The 21778-nt window shown below is 36.7% G+C and overlaps 1 protein-coding gene across 5 annotated transcripts in view; it reads left to right on the top strand.

Moving 5' to 3' along the window:
• The window catches only part of NAA16 (N-alpha-acetyltransferase 16, NatA auxiliary subunit), a 76771-nt gene that overhangs the window by 10499 nt on the left and 44494 nt on the right, over positions 1-21778 (top strand). For 4 of the 5 annotated variants that reach the window (XM_050890843.1, XM_050890860.1, XM_050890875.1 and 1 more), the window contains exons 2-8: positions 2330-2414; positions 4660-4764; positions 8885-9042; positions 10164-10298; positions 16405-16558; positions 18119-18238; positions 20374-20469. In XM_050890843.1, the coding sequence (XP_050746800.1) occupies positions 2330-2414; positions 4660-4764; positions 8885-9042; positions 10164-10298; positions 16405-16558; positions 18119-18238; positions 20374-20469 (853 nt within the window). Of the gene's footprint in view, positions 1-2329; positions 2415-3621; positions 3639-4659; positions 4765-8884; positions 9043-10163; positions 10299-16404; positions 16559-18118; positions 18239-20373; positions 20470-21778 lie in introns of those variants that run through there. The other variant, XM_050890852.1, reaches the window with a different exon arrangement.

Genomic DNA, 21778 nt, shown 5'->3' with positions numbered 1-21778 from the left:
GAGTGGGGCTGGGAAGTCACCTTTTGACTAACCAGCAAGGCTTGTCCCATAGGCAGTGGAATTGCATAAAGTTGCATTTTGTACTGATTCATTATGTTTCTGTAGTCAGCCCCTCTTTTGTCTAGTAACTAGCAGCTGGGCCAGAAATGCTGTGGTTTGTGTCTGGTTTTGAGCTAGCCTGTTTATTGACAAGTACAAGTATGCTGGTTGTCTATCAGCAAGGCAGACAACTGTGAATGTTGGACTTGTGCTTCTCTCTCGATGGAGAGCAGTAACTTCTCTCTTCCATCCATCTGTTGGCCTTTGGAAAATGTGATCTTGCTTATCCTCTAAAAATCTCAAATTTGTCTAATTATCTAAGTTCAGTTCTTATTCTAGGCCTGAGACTGAAATCTATAGGATAAAATTGTTGGAACAAGGATAATAGATATTATTTCAAGTAGTTAATCTATTTTAAGTGCACGCTTGACTCCAATAACTTCTGTTCTATGGTTGAGCATTGCTGTATATTTGGAGTTTCACTCAACATTGCAAGTGTTGTAGAATTGTGGATGAATGTTCACTATTCTGTTACTTTTTTAGGCATACCTGAGTAAATTTAGAAAGCTTACTTAGAGCATTGTTGGTATTTTCTTATGATTCTTTAAAAATTATACTAAGCATCTTACGTTAAGAAGGAAGAAATAGATGAATGGGAGAATTTGACCTTCCCCTAGAGGGAACTCCAAGTTTTGCTGCAACCTGGGTTATTTCAGATAAAGATGTGGAAACTAGCTCTTGGTTTAAAATTCTCAAAGCTATTTTGTTGCCGTTGTTTAAATGTTAATTGCCATAGTATAACTATTTGCCTCTGATGGGAACTCGCTGGCCATCCTGCCAGAAGTCAGCCAGGCAGAGCAACCTGATCTAATATCAAGGTTAGCTCTCCTTTGTTTTGAGGGGTGATTTAGTGACCTCCAAAGGTTCCTGCTGACCTAAATTATTCTGTGGTTTAGTCTCCACTTAATCATGATTAACTGCAAGTGTCTTGAGTTTCAGGCAACAAAGACTTAAAAACTGTCTGCAGTTAAGCCCTTTCCCACAGACTAGAGGAGGACCCTTGTTTTGGCAGCTTAGCCAATTACACAAAAGTGAGTGTAGGCATGTTTCTGTATTGCTTGTACCCTGGGAAGCAATGCAGTGATGTATTATGACTGCAAAGGAGTTACTACACTCTGTATGTATTTAACATAGATTTTACCTCTGTGCTGGAAGATTGATGGAACGGAAGTGATCTATGACAGACAGTTAAAGTACTCAAGCACATAACTGAAATGACATAGTTTCTCCTGAGAATAGCTGTCTAAATTACAGTAGGACAAAACACCTTATTAACTGGAAATGGTGCCAAATTAAACCTGGTTTGGTTTTTTCTTCATGTTAAGAAGCTTAAATGACCTGAAATCATTTTCATGCTCACTGATACAAGCATGCCTTTAACTGGCTTAAGTAAATTTGTTTTAAAGTGATCAACTGTAGTGATCAGTAATCAATTTAAATTACTAAGACCTTACTGACTTATTAACATCAGGTAATAGCTTTCAAAAGAAGAAAAGGGACCCAGGTTCACACGTTGTTTTTTTCCCTTGTGTTCCCACAGTTGAACTGCATTGTTTGCCAGTTTACCTAGTGATTAGGTAAATGAATCTAAAATAAATCTAAAAGTAATAAATTAAATCTAAAAGTAGCCCTTAGTTGTACTATTCCAGCTAGAAATTAGATTTTTTTTTTTGAATACCCAGGTAGATTCTCCCTCTCCAGAGAGAGACATATATATATTTTTGAGGTTATAATAGGTCTATGCTACTTCATGGTTTCTCTCTTCCTCCCAAAAGTCTACATCGGCAACAGGGAAAGTCTTCTGTCTGAGATTTCTTACTCTGGGAGGTCAGGGAAATGCGATGTTGAAAGGAGTGTGTAAACTCTTTAAGACTAACTCTTCTCAAAAGAGAAGAGTTCTGTTGAGTCAAGATTTCCAACTTGGCGCTCTAAGAATTTCTGAATCAAAGTAGACATTCCTACTTGCCTTTCCTATTTCTGTTGAAAAGGAATTACTAACCTTTTATAAAAAGGAGACCATGAGGTAGAGCATTGGCTGCATGTAAATGAAGGCAGACACTGTTCTGAATACTGAAAAAAGGCAATGTAATATGGATAGTCATATTCAACTAGAGCTTGTTAGTGATCTGATTACCATGCCTTACTGAAAGAACTACTGCATTTGTAATAGTATGTTAAGGTACTCTGTTTTTAAATGCATTTCAGTGATTGTATTCCACCTTTTTTCCAGAAATGTTACGAACAAAAACAGTACAAAAATGGACTCAAGTTCTGCAAGATGATCCTCTCTAACCCAAAATTCGCTGAACATGGAGGTAACTACAGACTCAAAAGATTTTTTTTTTTTCCTCCTGTCGTGAGCTTAAATGTATAATCAGTCTATTCCATACTCTTGGGAAAGAAAGGAGCCTGTTGCTGAGCATGATTCTGTCCTTATGACTGAATAATTACTCTGGATTTTCAGTCTTTGTGCATTCAGACCAAGTTTCCACACGCTCAGCCAAACGCTCCTGTGCAGTGGGATGATGGAGATCAAAATATATGGTGGAAGCACACTTCAGTGAAGCTTCCAAGTAAGTTGCCTTTCTAGGTTTCTGGGTCAGAATGCTAGTGTGGGTTTTTCTTACATTCCTATTTAATAGCAAGCCCAGCCTTTTTTTGAATATTAAGGTATTCTGCCAATTAATTAGAAATCTTGCTTTTTTGTTAAGTCCATACTCTTAAACTTCTGTACTGTGTACCAAATTGCTACTTATAAGGAGCAAAGTTAATTGTAATACTGTTGCTGCTAAAACTTTAAGCTCAAGACAGAATCTGGAGATCCGGTTCTGATAAATATTGCAGGAAACGGGACAGCAAAATGTTGCTTCTATTTACATCTGTCAGAACTTAATCCTCAATAACATACTCTAGTCTTACTCTATTGCAGGGTTTCTGTTGAATGGTTCAGCCAATCTTTCCTTCTGATACAGTGAATTTTTCTTGTCTGCTGTTGAAGCAACCTACCACTGAATATGCATGTACTGTGTCAGTAAAATTACTTTCCTATTTGACATTGTCAAATCTTGGCAAAATGTCTGACTAATCCTTTTCATGCTTCCATCAGTGTCTGCTGTTTGTTCGTTGTCTTCGTTACTTTCCTAGAGATAAAAGTACAGTTTTCTTGTTGCTTCAGAGCTTGAGTGGCTTGTCCAGCTCTGACCTAATGCATTTGTCTCTACTAGCACTTGTGTTTTTATAACATCTCAGTATACATCTCTGTCTTTTCTGCTCTTGCTGCCTCTTAAACTTTTCCAGGACAACTAGCTGACTTGGCAGTCCACGTACTACTTGGGCTCTGAGCCACTAATAGCTTTGAAGCTTGGGAGCAAAGCCTGGAATGAACAGCTGAAGCAGAACTAAGCCAATGAAAAGATCTGATGGGAAGCTGCACTGTTGTCACACTTAGCTTCTGAGACAAGGAATTTGAAAAATTTAGTGAGAAGGTGGCAAACAGATGGATTGCTGTGGCTGGACAGTTATCTCCCTGATGTGGGAAGGTAGGAGTAGCTTGCCCTCCTTCCCACAGTGGGGATATTCTTTTTCAAGCTTCCTGATATTATTGGGATGGTATCATTCTAGCTTTCTCTGTTCTTACAGTGTGGATGTAGGACAACTTAAAACCAAAACAAAAACCTTGGCTCATTTTGGGTCGTCATTCACTTTAGGTGTACTTTTACAGAAAATGGTTTTAAACAGGTCTATCAATGAAACTTCAAACTGTTGTTATGGCTGACCTTGAGGTGACGGGCTGTTGCCATTAATACTGGGGAAAAGGTTGCAATTGGAGGAAAACCAGAGTACTATGGTGAAAATGTGACGGATCTTCTGGCAGAGGCCAAAACTAAGTGGTCTCTTACTTAGCAAAAAAACTTAAAGATGAATCTGGAACAACTTTCAGGCATAGTGCATGCATTACATACAACTTGTTTCCCACAGTATTACTTGAAGAATGGGGGAAGAGGGGCAGCAATAGTCATACCAATGTATTATTTGGAATCTTGTGCTGCTCAGAATGTTGGCTAAAATGCTACTACTTTGAGAAGGTCTCTTACCCCCAAAATACTGTAGCAGGAAATACGCTCCTCCTAACTAATGCTTTGTAAACAACCTGTAACAGTGGAGCTGACTGACAGATCTGTTTTGTATGGTATGACACAACCTAATGAATTTTTTTCTTGTTCTGCCTCCCTGGAACTTTAACACACATTGAGAAGCTCTCTAAAATTACTTTAGCTTATTGTTAACTCCCTTAAAGTCGATTAAATATCTCTTAACTAATAAAGTTTGTGTTGTCTGTGCTCATCACATCTGTATGATGCTCTGCAGTGGTCTCCTTCAGACCAATTTCAAGAAAGGAAATGCTTCCATATAACAGTCTTCAGCTGTGCTAGGCTGCTGTCCTGATCTAAATTTATCATTTAATGGGAAACTTCACTGTGTAACAACTTCAAAGGATATCTGCACTGTGAAACTGGCATATGGGAAGTCAGAAACATAAGTATATGATATTTCTTACAGAGACGCTTGCGATGAAAGGACTGACCTTGAACTGCTTAGGGAAGAAGGAAGAAGCATATGAATTTGTTCGTAAAGGACTTCGTAATGATGTAAAGAGTCATGTCTGTATCCTTTGTAATACAAAACCTGGTCTTTTTGCTATGAGTTCTCACTTCTGCATGTATGATTTTGTTGCTACATCAGTACATACTTTTGAAGTACTTAATGTGGTCTGTATAAAAAAGTCTTAAGGTGTGTACAGTGAATATTAATTGATAATCATACTTGAAATAAGGTTTTATTTTCCTTTCTACAATTTTGCAGAATCTTTAAGAAAAATGCCTTTTACATTTATCTCTCGGGAAAAGACCATCTATGCTGTTTACTTTCTACAGAGAATAGGTATGGCTTGTAAAATCTGGCCTTTTCTAAAGTTTTCTTCTCTCTTAAAAAGGTATAAGAAACAAAATCTAGAGGTGCTCTGAAAATACCTATTTTGCCACTAAATTTTAGATAAGTGTTTCGGTCTACTGACTTGATGACTACTACTCTGTTCTAAGCTTGTCTTCCAAAAGTTTATACCTGTGAAATACTTAACAGCTACTCAAGAGCTTTGGGAGTAGCTGTCTTCTGTTTAAGTCACAGGTAGGAGGCTACTTCAGATTTGCACAGAATGCATTACTTGTTCTGTATGCATTTGAGTTGCATGTTAAGGTGCAAATTTCCCATTAAATATTTGGTTTTAACATTAAAAAAAAATCTTCCTTTAGTATCACAGGAAACACTTTCTGATGGCCATCTAGTTAAGACAAAGGGGTGGCTGTTTACACCATTCCTGTATTAAATGTCCAGGGAGTTTGGGGTTGGGAAAAACCTCTAAGTGTGTGGAGGTTATCAGAGTTACTGGAGATATGCCATAGAACAAAGAAAGATAGTTTGTACCTTGATCTTAAGCTGAACACCTAAGGAATACCAAAGCAACTTGAATCTATGTGTAAGAAGTCTTGCAGCTTAAATCAGGGAGCAAAAGAATCTGGGCAAGTTAGTGGAGAGTTTTGGGGGATTCTGATTCCTAAACAAATCCCACTCTGGAGTTTTATCAGCATCACTAATTCTTGTCTGCAATTCATGCTGACTCTTAAAACTGTCTAGAAGACTTCCCTACAAATGTTGGATCTGTACTTTTTCAGATCTAATTTGGGGGTTGGGGTGGTCAAAGGGACACTCTTCCTGGACAAGTTTAAAAAATTGATTTTTTTTAATGAGTTTTAGTGGATTTTTATCACTGTTTCACTGACTAGTTAAACTTACCTTAAGACAACTACAAGGATTTTTGTTTTCTGAATTCAGAGAAAGTGTAAACTCATCTGAATCCTATTAGGCACAAATGTTCTTTTTTTTTTTTTTAAGCTGCATCCATGGAACTAGCTCTGACAAATCAAGAAGTTCCAACTTTTTGCATTCAAGTGTATTGTTACAGCTCTACAGAGAATCCCCCAGAGTAATCTGGCTATGCAGAATTACTTCTCTAGTGAGCACAAGTTAGCTGAAACTGAATTAATTCCAGTCTAGGCATCAGGTTTGTCACAATACTTTCATTTGTCATCTCTTGGTAAATTCTAAAGAAATAGCAAACCTCTTTTACTGTTACCACACTTTAAGAGCACCCGATGTCCTATCATAATGTTACTACCCAAATATCTGAATCTTTCCTGATGGTGGGGCTCCAGTACATGGGGAGAGTCAACACTAGGAGAATATATTCTAGCCCATGAGAAACTGAGATCTGAGGCTGACCTTTTTAATAAAGGTTCCTTCTACATCCTTTGCAAAGGCTTGTGACTAGCCATGAAGTTCTGATGAAAGCTTGAAGGCCTGTTGATCCTCAGTGCTACCTAAGCAGAGCTTGGGAGGTTCTCTAAAATACTGTTTACGTTTCCTGTTTTATGTGAGCTTAATGCCTGTCATTAGGTTTGAAGGGGGAGGCAGGGGTTAGCCACTAAAGTCACCTTGTTCCAGTAGCTGGTTTCAAGGAGGTGCAATACATCTATGTGTTCTTATTTTCCTGTGATAACATTTGAAGGTGCTTTTGGTGTATTTTGTCATCTGTGCTTTTTAGAAAGCACCTGGTAGAGGGTGTTTAAAATACAGCTGGTCACTTCAGTGTTCTGACTTGTTTAAGGAGGAGTAGAAGGTTTTAATTCTTCTGCAGTTCCCCATATTGAGGTTTGGGGGAAAATGGCCATTGTAAAATTGTTTAGAAATCCAGAAACTTTCTGGTCAAACTACAAACGAATTATGACCCATTTTTGGATATAACTTGAGTAATGATCTGGTCAGAGATCTACACTTATTTCAAGAATAAGTGTTTCAGATAGTGGCATGTTATACTCAGGACGCTGTAGGAACACATGCAAGACTGCCCAGAGCTGTCTACTATAATGAATTGGTGGCGCTGTGCTTTATTGGCTTGTATCAGCTGTTAAAATTTCTTATGCTTAGTCTGGACTACTGTACACACTTATTTCTGAATGGGTTTATGCTTTTCTTTACTTGATTGCTTGGTGAAGAATATGATTTATGAAAGATTAAGCCAGATTACCAATTGAATCCAGGAATGGTAATGATGCCTGATAAATTACTCAAATCATCAACTTAGTCTAAGTACACTGTTAAAGTGCACATCAATTCTTTTGCACCGAATTGTCTTTCTCTAGGCGAGAATCTAAACTATCAGTAGTTCTGAGGCAGGTATATGAAGATGCTACATTTAACTTTGATCCACGTCCTGAATACTTGAACGCAAATAGGCAAGGCAGGATTTATAGAAAGAAGTAGCAGTATTAGACCAACTGCTGTAACTGTATCCAAAATTGTTTTGTCCCCCTTTCCTGATTAGTCTTAAATTGTCACAGCAGCAATAGCAGCTCTCCTAGCAGTCTCAAAGATGCATATGGAGTTTTTGTGTGCTTGAGCTCGCTGAAATAATTTGGTGTTCCCATAGAAATGCAAAACAGGATCTCTTGTTTGCGTATTAGAAGTTTCCTTCAGACTTAATTCTCGCAAGTCCTTTTGGCTGGAATGTTATATCTTTTATTCTTGATAACTACAAACCTGCTTTATTTCTTTATATCTAGAACTTACTTCAGGACATGAGTCTTTCTAAGAAAGAGGGAACTTATAGTTCTGCTTCTTTGATTAATTTGACCAAGTTAACACACTGAATTTTTAATGTGCTTTCTCAGCTTCTTGAGATACAATCATTTCTAAACTTTGCATCTTTGGAGGGAACAGTTGCTTCTGTTTCTATTCAATGGCATAAGAACTCGTAAATATTTTGGTTATTAGCACTACAAGTTATTTGTGCCATCTTAATTGAAAGCGGGTGAGGGATGCATATACCTCTCCCCAAGATTTGCCGTGTTTTGCTGCTTCAGGGGCGCATGGGAGAGCTCCTTGAGAGAACTTTTGAGCCACTTCAAATTTGAAAATCAAATTAAGTTCAGATTTACTACTGTGGAAGATGTTGCCTCAATGAGCTAATAGTAACCTGGAGTAGCAAAAGGTAGATCATATGAAGTAATCTTTCTTTTAATAAGACTTTTGGAGACTGATGTAAACACACACAGTGTAATGCTATGACATATGTTGGTTTCATGCTTTGAATTCAAATCTTTCCAGGATAAAAAAGGATGCTTGTGAGAGAAGTCTATTGAAATGACACACTACTGATGGAAGTCTGAGATGCAGAGAATGTGACAAAGACTTCCAATGCACAGAAATGCTAAGATTTCCTTTTGTCAATGAATAAAGTGTAGCTCTGTTATACCTTACTGTAAAATCTGGAGACTAACTGAGGTTATAGATAGGTAAGTGAGGACGAGTAAAACTTGTACACCAATTCTATTGTTAGAATGAGACACTTCTAGGAGTAAGAATACCTACTGTAATTACAGTAGTATGTTTTAAACAATGCATCTCTAGGAATAACTCTTCTGGGTCTTGTGTTTGGATCATTTAGTTTGTACAATGTTTGGGGGAGGTTATGAATGTGACTTAACAGAAGACTTTTAAATGAGACTTCTGATACTTTGAAATGTGTCAGTAAAGACTGGCTGCAGTAATCAAACTTAATTTATAAGGGTGCTGATCTTCAAGGAACATGTCAAGTTGTTTGGTCTGTAACACAAATGCACTGCAGTTACTTTGTGAAAATTGTGAATGTATCTTCCTTAACGTGCATTAGGTTGGCACGTCTATGGTCTTTTGCAACGTTCTGATAAGAAATACGATGAAGCCATCAAGTGTTACCGGAATGCACTCAAGTTAGATAAAGATAATCTGCAGATCTTGAGAGATCTCTCTTTGTTGCAGATTCAGATGAGGGATTTAGAAGGATATAGAGTAAGTATTCTCTTTGAATTTCTGTTTATTGCTGTTAGCATTTCCTTGTTATTCTATTACACTATTAAGTCCTTTATTGGTAGTAATTCTGTTTCTACTTTTTGCTGTTTCAGAAGTGTTTCAAGCTCTTGTTTAGGAAAGCATGAAAATGTCTTGCAGCAGAGCTCCATATAATGTTGAGAACAGAACTAGAAGTAGAGTTATTCTGTACAATTTGTCTTGTGGATCACTTTGTAGAGCTCTAGTTCTCAACTCATTTTTCACTAAAATAATGAAAATAAAAAGGATAAGACTTAAAGCTTAGCAAGTAGGAGTACTTACTTTGCTATTATGAAGTACTGCAAATGGTGTTTTGGGTGCATATACTGAAGGTGTCTTTTGTGAGAAATACACTATCGTGTTTCTTTTGAGTATACGGGGAAACTTGCCCCATGATGACTGATTTCTTGAATCCCAATACTGATTATATCATAAATAAAACCTTAAAATTTGTCTAAAAACAGCTAAAGGTTTCAAAATGGCTGAACTGATTTGGCTGTGAAAGGGAAAAGTCCTGCTCCTCTTCCATCCTCTATTTCATGTGAAGTAGAGGACTGGATTGTGCGCTTTGGCATTAGTTGGTCTCCTTCACTGAGGATGTTGAATTTGCTAATGCAAAAAAAGGGAATAACTAACTTAGGGATATGGTTTGACTCAGGAACGGGGTCTGAGAAGTGCTGCAGCAGTGTAAGTATGAGGACCTTGTGCCTGGGCATGAGGACAGTGAGACTGCTCGTTCAGTGGCAGTGAGCTCATGCTTTCTAATGGAAACCCCTCTCTGAGATTTCAAAGCTCTTTCGAAATCATTTAGGCCCTTAAGAGGTACTCTTGAAAATGACACCTTTTGTGTCCCAACAAATAGGTTTTATGCTTTGTGCCATGACTCCTATATTTAGAATGTAGCCCCCTGATTTGAGACAGAAACATGCTGCTTTTCCCCATGCTGTTAGAATTTCAAAAATTGTCAAGGGCTTTTAAAAGATCTTTTAAAATACTAGCTGTACTGGTGGTAAATCATGATAAAGGCGTAGTAACTCTTTTTTAACATCTCTTGTTTTTAAATTGCTTTTCTTTTACTGAAGGAGACAAGATACCAGCTACTTCAGCTGCGCCCCACACAACGGGCTTCCTGGATTGGATATGCCATTGCATACCACTTACTAAAAGATTATGATATGGCCTTAAAACTACTTGAAGAGTTTAGGAAAACCCAACAGGTAAGAATTCGTATTCTGGAAAGAGAACACTTTCTGTATAGGAGACAGAATCTGAGGAATCAGTTCTTCCTAATTAGGAAGAACTAATTAGGAACCAGTTAAGAATTAGGAAGAAATTTGTTATTTGTGGAGCTTTCTGCTTTGAGCAGAAAGATTTCCAGGAGCTTAGCAGCTGATGCAAATTATACAGAATACTTTTTCCCCTCGCAATAGGCTGTTAGGGTTGAGGATATAAGGGTAGACTGATGTGGAGTAACTGAGTAACTCAATGTTTGTGAGGCTAGTAGCTAAAGAAAATCTGTGATGATCTTGTCCCTTTACAGTAGGTAAAACTTCAGAAAATACTATTTAGTGTTGGATGTGCTCATTTGCCCTTTCTCCTGGTACAGCCTGGATGCCATTACATCTCTACAAAGAACGTGAAAGGAAACTTTTTCATTGCTTTGTATGCATCTGTATGTTATGCACTTGAAATCCACGCTTCATGTCAAAGTAACATGAAAGCTTAGCTGAAAATTCTTTTTTTGAGGAAAAATTGGTGTTACTGAAACTTTTTGGAATAAATCAAATGGTACCATGTGAAAATCACTAAGTATAACCTTTTTTAAGAGAGAAACTGTTCCCTTGTTCTGTTACTGGTAATGTAGAACTATAAAGTCTGAATTAACAGAACAGAGTGGATGTGTTGATTATTCTGTAACATGGAAAGAAAAACCGTGTTTATACATGCATTCAGCTTGGGAGGCATGCTGGAAGTGTCGTGCAGATACTAAGATATTACCTGACCTATAGATTGTGGGGTTTTTTAAACAAAAATCTTGCATCCTTTGAGATAACTGCATTTGAGATCTTATACGGCCAGAATGGGAATAACTGTAAGAAAGGACATTAATAATTGTTAGGAGGGACCAGTGTTTGTCTTCATCATGTATCGTGGTCAAACAAAGGGTGTTGCAAGCCAGGTATATATACCTTGATATTTCAAGAGAGCTGTAGCTTCAGTGTTGAATAAAAACTGGAAACAATAAGTTTAAATGAAAATTGGGTCATCTTTTGAGTGTTTGACAGCCAAAAAGTCGTGGTTCTCGAATGAGTCAGCGGAGCCCAGTCTGAGTTCAGTGTTGAAAAGACTGTTGAAATTAGAAAGAATATATAATAGATGGAAAATCTGCAAATGAAGTGTAAGAAGTTGAGGTTCTTTCAAGGACTAAGAGGGCTTAACAGTGGTATTGGCCCTTGGAGAGAATGAAAGTGATGCTGTTAATGTTGTCTTTTCTAAAAGATTGTGTGTAAATATGCTTGTTTGAGGGCAGTCATGATGATAGGCTCTTCAGTCTAGTGACTAAGCTAGATTTAAATACCATCTGCCATAGATGAATATATTAAGTCAGTTCAGTCTGCTGTGCAAGTTATCACAATCTTAAATCTCACCGTAAAGAAATCCTGAGAAAATATCAAGCTCTGATACCATTTTTTGGTAAAACTGGAAATATTTGGGAAATTTCCATAAATAGGAAAATGGTTTGTACTTGAACAGTGAGCTGTTTAACTGTTGATTAGCATAGTATGTCACAGGTAAATGGTGGAAAAGCTGGTTAAGCATTAAAGTACTGAAATATGCTACAAATGTTGGACAACATGACTTTATAGAAAATTAGTCATGTCAAGCCTTTCCTCTTTTTTGAGATTGGTAGAGACTGTTAAGTGGTATATTGTGTTTTCTCCCCCAAAACACTAAAAAAAGGATGAGCACATTAATTTCATTTCTCTTGCAAACAAAGTGTCTTGTGCTTTGCTGTGCTAGCTCCCTGAGGAGTGCAGGCCCATGTAGAGCCCCAGCCACTGGAAGAGAGAATCAGTGTTGGGTCCAGAACAGTCAGGAGAGCCCAAGCAAACTCACAGCTCAGTTTTGCCACACTTTTGCTCTTCCACAATAGCCCCCAAATGTACTGTTTGTGCAGTCTCTGGATATTTAACAGTCCTGCACTTAAAATAGTTGAGTTCGGGATACTCCATTGATCTTTGAGGAGGTACACTTCTTGCTTACTTTACTTTCCAAATCTCCCCTCTTGCCCTGTACTTTTGTATGCACTCCAACTCAATAGATGAACTTTTGTGACTGACTTGATAGAATATTGCATGTGACTCTGATAAAAGGGTGATGTTGTTCAAGGTTTAAAAGGAGGGTCGAAAGACTAAAGGGTTTCCAAATCGCTAGTGAATGGGAATCTTCAACAAACTTATGTTTTCGAGGAGTTTTATGGCAATCTGTGTTAGGCCTGATACTGTTTACCATTATTGTTAATGAATAAAGAAGTAAATGTAACATGTTATGTAAAATGCTGCTGTCGTAATAATTGGTAAATAATGGTGATGTAGGGTGATCATATTAATTTACTTGGATTACTCAGGCAGCTCTGTCCATTCAGATGTGAATTAACACAGCCAAAACCAAGCAGTAAAACTAAGAAAAAGATCAAGGAGCTGTCACTTTAGTGATTGTAGGTGAGTATCTGAAGATGCAGTATTACAAAATAATGGAGCTAATATAGCTACAAGCTATTGCCAAAACCAGCAGTCTGACTTTTTCCTGTGTGCTCCCACTGCTTCCTTGTGCAGCACTGGTTGACTCGTGGAGGGCTGGTTCAGGAAGCCAAAGTGACAGAAAAATAATCACTCTTTTGAAGGATTGATTGGCTGAACTGAACAACTGTGAGGTGAGAGGGGAAAGAGGAAGGGGAATAATAGAGGGAAGTGAACTGCCTTTGTTGATCCAGACTGCAGTTAGGTTGACTTAGCTTATTGTAAAATGGTCCTTCAGGGCAGACTTATGGGTGAAAAGCAAAAAATGCCCTTATTTCTGAGAAGAAGCAGGGATTTTCTCTATAGAGCACTGATTACTGAGAGATCAAGACTTAGTGATGACCCTGGTTTTAAAAAGTTAGAAAATGAAAAGAACAATATGGAAAGATAAGAGGACGAGAGGAAAATGCTGTCTAGTGAAGGGCAGAGATTCTCTTTGTTTACTGTAAGCAGGAAAAACCTAGGTGACTCTAGTACAGTTTAGATACTAGTTTTGGGAAGAATGATAGCCAGGAAGATTGCTTAGTGGGGAAAAATAAAGGAACAAGTAGTGGCAGGAAGTTGAGCAACACATTCAAATGATAAATCACTTTTTATCACTGACAGTTTTATTCTAATGGCTAAGTTATCATTGGAAATGGTGAATTTTCTGTCTCTTAGTGTATCCAGATCAACATTGCGTGTCATCTGAAAGCTATAAATTAGCCAGATGCACGATATTTCAGTCAAAAACAGGTTATGAGGTTGAATGCAGACATCACTGCAGGAAATATAACAGCCTGTGCTGTCCAAGTTAAATAAGGTGATTTAAGAGTCACTTCAGAATTTAAATTTTGGGAACCAAGGTGTAAAACAACTATGCAATTTGTTTTACTGTTGTATGTCCCATTTTTCCTTTCTTCTTTTCCAGAACAAAATTTTTATTCTTAATTTTTATTTTATTCCTAATTTCTGCATCAGGCCCACAATTACAGATATGGACAGAAAACCTCTGGAGTTTTGGGGGTCTGCTCTTAGGTATGTTTTGGCTGCATCTTGTCACATTCTTTCAGTGACAGTTATGTTAGGGCATCTACGGTTGTAAAGTTGATTCTTTTTGTGGTCCAGGAGAGGAAGAAATTTATTCTGAAACAGCAGAATTGAGTTCAAGAGAAAGCTGGACCTCTCATGGAAAAATCATAACTCTTCTGGGGGGAGGGAGGAGTAAAGATGTATTGTGCAGCAATAACAATGGCGTGGAAAAAACTTCTTATAGAATATTTTATTCTTTATAAGACAATCTGATTAGTCAGATTAAGTACTGGGGTTATAAGCTGCTTGCCTTCTGATGAATTGCATGTTTAAATCATCATTAACTTGATGAGATTTCAAAAAATGAACTTTTCTTAAAACTACTTTTAAAAGAGCCTTTTTTAAATGGAGCAGCAGTAAGCACAGTATCTTTCTAGTGGATTTACCCTATGTATAAGAGGGAGTTCTTTGGATTTTTTGACATTTCATAATTTCTTTTGTTAGTCCTGCCAAGCCAGAAGAGCTACGAGAAGGTTAATTGATATCTGTTTCTTGTCTTTTATATAAAACTTTTTTATGGGTTTTTGGGGTAATCTGTTTTGAAGGCCTAAAGCCAATTCATGATGTGCCAAAAAGCTGTGCTACTTGTGGAATTTAGATATGTATATGGTATTGGAGGGGAGGATGTTTTTATGGGGGAAGTGAAGGAAAAAGAACTAAATTGGTGCTCTGCAGTTTCAGTTCTGTGGTATTGCAATAAGGATAAGCAGGAAGACATGCTTAAATGCTTAACCCCTGTTGCATGTGTCAATTCTGTGAGGCAGTTAAAAATGCTTTCCAGGTAACAATGTTTTTATTAGTGACTTGCAATGTTTAATATGGATAAAAAATTGAGCAAAGGTGGAAATAGAAATGGAGCTGCAGATAGAGGAAATATGCTTTAAGAAATGGGTGGGATTTCATGCTACCTGCTGACTCTAGTATGTGCAAGGTCTAGTCTTATTCCATTAGCCACCATTTGTTATAATATGTTAGCAGTTACTAAAAAATACTTGAATGCTGTTATTTTCAGCCCCAAAACTGATGTTCATTGTCAGATATACGCTTCTTTACAATATTTTATTTAGTTATGCTATCTTTAAGAACATTTCTATCTAAAAAGAAATCTTCCTTCTAAAAATTCACAGTACTATAAAAGCTGCCTCTGAAAATTCAAAGAGCATGTAAACAGAAATGTTAAACCTCATAAAATCCATCTGTGCTTAGGGAAGGGCTGGAAGTAGTGGTTTAGGACAAGATTCTTTTAATATGAATGTGAATTTCAACCAGTTGAATGTTTTGGGGGTTTTTTTGTTGTTTATTAAGTTACTTGGTTCTTTAAAGAAGACAGAGGAAAAGCTTCACTCAGGGAACAGAAAAGTAATAGTAAACTGTTTGGTGACCAGTGTGACTTCAGAGTGTTGCTTGCTCAGGAAGAAACAAAGTATGTAGTGTCATGGGAAAGAAAATCATTAACATTTATCAGGCTCAGCTGCTTCTTATCTATTTTTATTATTAAAGAAATCATGTTAGGCTATAACTGTCTCTCCTACTATTTCTAATGAGGCAGTATATTTCACATAGTAAACTGTTTTATAGATCTGCTGGGCATTGTCTGCAGACTGTTGCATTTGGTCTCTGAAATTCTTGCAGTTTACTTGTAATTGAAGTAGCTTCTGTGTATATTAGTGAAGAGCGTTTAGTATGAAATAATTATAACTCTGGCAAGACTTTTCATTGCCTAAATACACTTTAGGGAGTTATCCCTAGAAAGGAATACTTTTGAATGTCATCCTGTTTCAGCGGCTGATGTATCACTGGAAGGTGGATGACCTACTACTTTTACTAGAGCCTGTAGGTATGCAACAGGCAGCAGACCTCAAAATAATTATCTGTTGCTTGAAAACAGTCTTTGCATACTTGTGCACTGTACTTTCCAGGGGACTGAAGTGTAGTACAGAGAACACTTGGTTAGAGAGAAATAGTGCAAATTTCCTGTCTGAAAATTTCTAGTTGTCAAGCTATGGCCAGTATTTGGGTGGTTCATTGCTCTTGGAAATAGTTTGATCCAGAATTTTTGGTGTGCTGAAAATGAGTATTGTGATATCCCAGCAACCTGCTACGGAACTTAGGTCAAAATTGTTATGAAGTACACGAGTCCTTCAGAAGGAAAAGATTACCAAGATCTTTGCAAATTTTATTGAATTGTATGAGAGAAGGCAAGGACTCTGTTTTTAATTAGCTCGCCACAGTGATAGAAATACAGGAATTCTTTTAAACTGTTCTCTAACAAAGGATATCCTGAATGAATCTAATATGATTGTGAATAATGGGAGTTTTACATTTTGGATGTTTGGATGGGTATATAAACAGACCTGAAATATTCTGTAGCCTGAATCTTGTGCTCTGTAATATTGCATACAGTTGAGGTACAGGTAAATGTTAACTAACCTATTGCTTTTTTTCCCCCCAGATTCCTCCTAATAAAATAGATTATGAATATAGTGAACTGATTTTATATCAGAATCAAGTGATGAGAGAGGCAGATCTATTTCAGGAGTCTTTAGAACATATAGAGACATATGAAAAGCAAATATGTGATAAATTAATAGTAGAAGAAATCAAAGGTAAGTCATTATTCTTCCCTCAGCCAATTTTGTTCTAAACTTTTGCTACTGGCTTTCAGATATGATAAAGCAGTAAAAGAAAAAACATGTGAAATCTTTAATTGATTTGAAACAATTACTATAGGGAAACTGATAACACCAGATTTATAATTTTGTGCTTAAGTAACTTGCCCTACTAAAGTGGATAGTGGGTGCAGGTAGTTTAACTTGGATTGACACAGGAACAGAGGAGATCTCAGAGATTGTTACATTTGTGCATACTAGAGTACCTTTCTGTAAATCAGAGCTAGTATAACTCAGTTTTAATCTCATGAAGAATACTGTTTGTGGTACAAACAGTGGGTTTTTTTTTTTGACTAAGTATCAAATTCTTGTTTCCTTCTTAAGCTTTCTAATGCACTTACTTGTATTGCCCTACTTAAGTGAGTACTGAAGTTGACTTTTTTGGTTAAAAGTAACCCACAGTTGTTTTGTGGATTTGAAGTACTAATACTGAATTCTGAATATGTGCAATTATATAGTGTAATAGCACATATTCTTCAGCTGCTCCTTGCTTGCACAATTGTGGTGGGTTGACTCTGGCCAGCAGGTAAGACCCACACAGCTGCTCACTCACTTCCCTGAGCCTCCCTTGTCAGGACAGGAGGGAGAATAGGAAGAGCAAAAGCAAGAAAACTCATGCGTTGAGATAAAGATAGCTTAAGTGAAGGAAAGAGAAAGGCGGGGGGGGAAGCCCCAAGCCAGATCCCCAAGTGATGCAAAGACAATCACTCACCACCTCCCACAAGCAGGCTGATGCTCAGCTAGTCTCCAAGCAGTAACCACCTGCCCAAACACTCCTTCCCCTCAATTTTTATTACTAAGCATGACACTATATAGCATGAAATATCCCTTTGGCCGATTTGGGTCAGCTGTCCAGGTTGTGTCCACTCCCAGTTTATTGTCCACCCTGGCCTGCTTGCTGGGCGGCAGAGTGGGCGTAAAAAGAGAAAGCCTTGGTGCTCTACAAGTACCGCTTAGCGGTAGTGAAAACATTGGTGTGTTGTCGACATTTAGTCACAAATCTTGAAACACAGCACTGTATGGGCTGCCGTGAAGAAAATTAATTCCATGCAAGCCAGACCTGGTAGAACAATTTACTTAGTAGCAAACCAGTGTGTTTTAACTGGTTAAAAACTGGGTAGTTGGTGTGAAAAATATAGGTGTAGTTAAGTAAACAGCCTGGTAAGAAGCGATGTAGTCATATGTTGGAGTCCTGGAAGGAAGAGTTGCTTGTTTCTTTGATAATCCCAATAGGTATTTAAAATACTCAAGATACAGACATTCAGATAATCTTTGTTTTCACAGGTGCTGAATGCTCCAAACTGTGTTGAGCTATATGTGTGGTAGCTTCAAGTAGCACTTGTAACACACAGTAAATGCCTTTGGAAAAATAAAGCCTCTTTTTAAGTATCTACAAATCATTAAGCCCAATTTTTTGTATGTAGTTTTGTAAACTTTACTCCCAAGCTATCAGTGTTTTCTCATATAATTCACAGTTCTGTACTGCATTGTTTTTAGGAGAGATGTTACTGAAGTTGGGAAGACTGGAAGAAGCTGGTGAAGTATACAAAGAGTTAATTGAGCGCAATGCAGAAAACTGGTGTTATTATGAAGGCTTGGAAAAGGCTCTACAACCTAGTAAGTTAAGATACACAGATACATTGAAAATATGTATGATATAGGATATACTTAAAACTCCTGTTTGATATGTTACTGTTTTAGATTAAAAAGCTTTACTCAGCAGAAAATTATGCGCTTTCTAATCTTGAATATGATATAGTTGTGTTTTTCCATTTTAAAAATGTTCACTGAAAAACTTGTATGCATGAAAACACCAACAGCAAGTCTTTCTGTTCTTGGAGCTAAAGGTGGTGTTTGCTAATGTGCTACACGAAGAACATTTCCTTGCCACATGTCAACTTGGAAACCAAATTGCCATTCATTCCTGTCTAGTAGTTGATTGTCAGACTACTGTCATACACCACGATATAAAATTGTTATTCTGAAGCTTGTTTAGGTGGTACCTCTTTCTACGGGTGTGTAGAGAAATACTCAAATATCTATTTCAGGTGGCCTTTTAAAGATAGGCCATCTGAAAAAAAAATTCTTTAAGCTGACTGTTCTTTGGAGGAAAAGGTGATAAATGTGATAAAATCTTTGTTATGCCAATGCTAGTTCACATTACTGCTGTTCTGTCTTTCGAGGAAAATAGCTAATTTTTTTTTTAAATTACAATATTGCAACAATTTATACTGTAAGTGTTTTGCAGTGGTAACTTTCCCAAATGTTTACCTTTACACAGGAATGGTTTCCTTGTATTTCACTGTTTGCTAATTAGTGGAAGTTTTACTGGAGTTATTCTGATGACATCATAAATCATAAGCCCACAAGGATATTATTCGGAGATCTTATAGCTGCATTATATTTCTCAACCAGCTTGCTTCTAGAAAGTTTTACAGTTGGGTTTCATAAGGTGTGGGAGTATGGCTTGTGATTGGGAAATGAAAATTATTGCATTTGTTACGTTTATGCAGACAGTAGTGTTGCACTTTGAATGGTTTTCCTAGTGTATCCAGAGAGTTGAACATCATGATGATTGTCTCAGAAAATAAATTACAAAAGAACTTGATAATTCTGTTTGATATAATAAATATATTGATGAAAACGTGTAGTTCTTAACAAAGAACCAATCCAGTAGTTTATTTGACATATTAAAATCCTATGTAGATTAAAACTGTACTAATTTATAAAACTAATAATGCTACTTTATTTTTTAGGTGGTCTTAGGACTATTTCCTCCCCCATGGTAAGTTCTGGAGCTCCAACTTGTGACTTCAATTAGGGCTTTTATATGCTTTAGTTCCAATCCAAACATTATTTTAGTATAACTTTTAGAACTCTACATCTCTTGGAGCCACTGGGTAACATTCCCCCCCCTTCCCCAACATCTGAGCTCAGTGACAAGACAAATTGTTTTTCTTATGAAAGAAAAACAGATATATTTATTAAATATATGTTGTGTTGTGGTCTTGATCTGTACATTCAGTTTACTTAAATTGCTTGATGAATTTAATAATACTTAAGCAAAATTTATCTTAATAATGTGAAAATGGCATTTCAAAGCAACAGATTAGTTTCATTAAAGTTCTAACCACATTGGAGCTCCAAAGCATATTATGGGGGAAAGGGGAGGAGTGGGAAGAAAATCTTTAAGTAGCTTTGGTTTTGTTAAACATTAAGGTATAAAGAGTTCTGGTGCTCAGGACTCACACTGGCAGTATTATGCCCTGGTTTTGCTGCCACCAGAGGACCTATAACAAAGGCATGCTTGTATAGTATGCTATTTGTATACCTATGATTTAGAAATGCAATATATTTCTCCGAATGCTTTAAGTAGGTCTGAAACGGATGCATAGTGAAAAAACAGTTAATCTATGAATGTCATACTACTGTGTGAATGGGTCTGCACAGCATGTAACTGAAAGAAACCAAACTCTAGTGCTGTATGATTGAATGTGCAAGGTAATTGTCCTGTTTGCAGTTTAACCTAACAGTGACGGTAGTTGTGTATTGTACATACAGTGTGTTTTCAATACACAGTTTTACATAGTAATGTTTATGATTAACTGGAAAAAATAGCTTGAAATGTTTAAATTGTTCCAAATCCAAACTGTAGAAGAAGTCTAGCTAAATTAATTCTCAACACTTAAAAACATTTAGAAGAATAGATTTTTATCTCTGTTACTTATATCTATTATATTTACTGATAATAGGCACTTTAGAAGAGAGGCTTCAGATTTATGAAGAAGTTAGTAAAAGACATCCCAGAGCAGTTTCACCTAGAAGATTACCTTTAAACTTTGTTTCAGGTAACAAGTTGCATATCTGTTCTGTAATAGATTTTTATTTGGTTTTTTTCTTAAGTTTTTATCAGGCTGTTGTAATATCTATTTGTGCATTTAATACCTATTTGTACATGTACACAAATCAGATGTGCACATTTCTCTTGGAATAGACAAAATTATTTGTTATGTTTTAGGAGTTGACAGGAAAAGTTCATGCGCTCTAATATGGTGATATGAATGATGTAATGTTTGTATTGCTAAAACTACAGTACAGAATGGTATATAGACTGTAGGAATTCTTGTACATAATTTTTCTGCATCATGCAAGTTCAGAATCGTAAGTTAAAAGGTAGGGGGTATAGTACACTAATTCAAGATACAGGAGTGTGTGTATATACACACCCCTCATATCTTTTACATACATATATATAAGTGAACTTATAATATAATTTGTAAACACTGGAACCAGATGTAAATGATGCATATAACAATCACAATAGCATAGGACTGACCTTCCTAACAGTTTTTGTACTGTACGGTCTTTCTACTGTACAAAAAACAACAAATCTTTTTATGACTGTATATCTTATTGGGTGTACAACATTTTGTTGTAGAACCGTTAGAACTTAAATCTACAACATAAACTTCGTGCTGATTATAAGAATAGAAACAAAAACCAAGTCTGCAGTGTTATGTAGCACAAATTATTTAATTTGTAATCTTATAGCTAAGTTCTTTCAGTGACTGTCCTTTCAGAAGTTGTTTTTAAATACAGTGCACAAATATCCGCAGTTCTGGAGGGAATATGTGTATACTTCTTAAAACAGAAGGCTATGATCTTCCAAAATAGAAGGAAGGAGGCTAAATGAAATGGTAAATCCCATAAAAATACACACTTGGTATGTAGCTGTCTTAACTGCTGTAACTCCAGTAGAAAACTTTTGGAAAGAAATATAAAGTACATAAGTTAGATATCTAAGTGTCATGAAATTTTTAAGTTCAGCTGCAAATTCCCAACATATCTGCTCATGCTTTTAATTTCGTGAGATTAGTTTTTAGTTTAGCTCACTTATTGAGCACTGCATTTGTTATACCTTTAAATGCTACAGAGCATAGCTAGTCCACTTTTCTGTTGTGGCTCGGGAGTCTGAATGTGCATACACCTTTCCTGTGTAAAATCACCAGATTTTAGCTGCTTTGTAAGAGATTTAGCCCTGAAGTTAACGCTTGTGCCTTACTTAATCCTAGATATTTCAGTTTCTTTGACGATACAAGGGCAAATTTTAAGGCAACTCAGCTAGATTTGAAAAGCTAAGTGACAATTGTTTTTCTG

This window comes from Gymnogyps californianus, chromosome 1 (assembly GCF_018139145.2).
Source record: "Gymnogyps californianus isolate 813 chromosome 1, ASM1813914v2, whole genome shotgun sequence".
Taxonomy (NCBI): Eukaryota; Metazoa; Chordata; class Aves; order Accipitriformes; family Cathartidae; genus Gymnogyps; species Gymnogyps californianus.
This window is presented reverse-complemented; position numbering and strand designations above follow the sequence as displayed.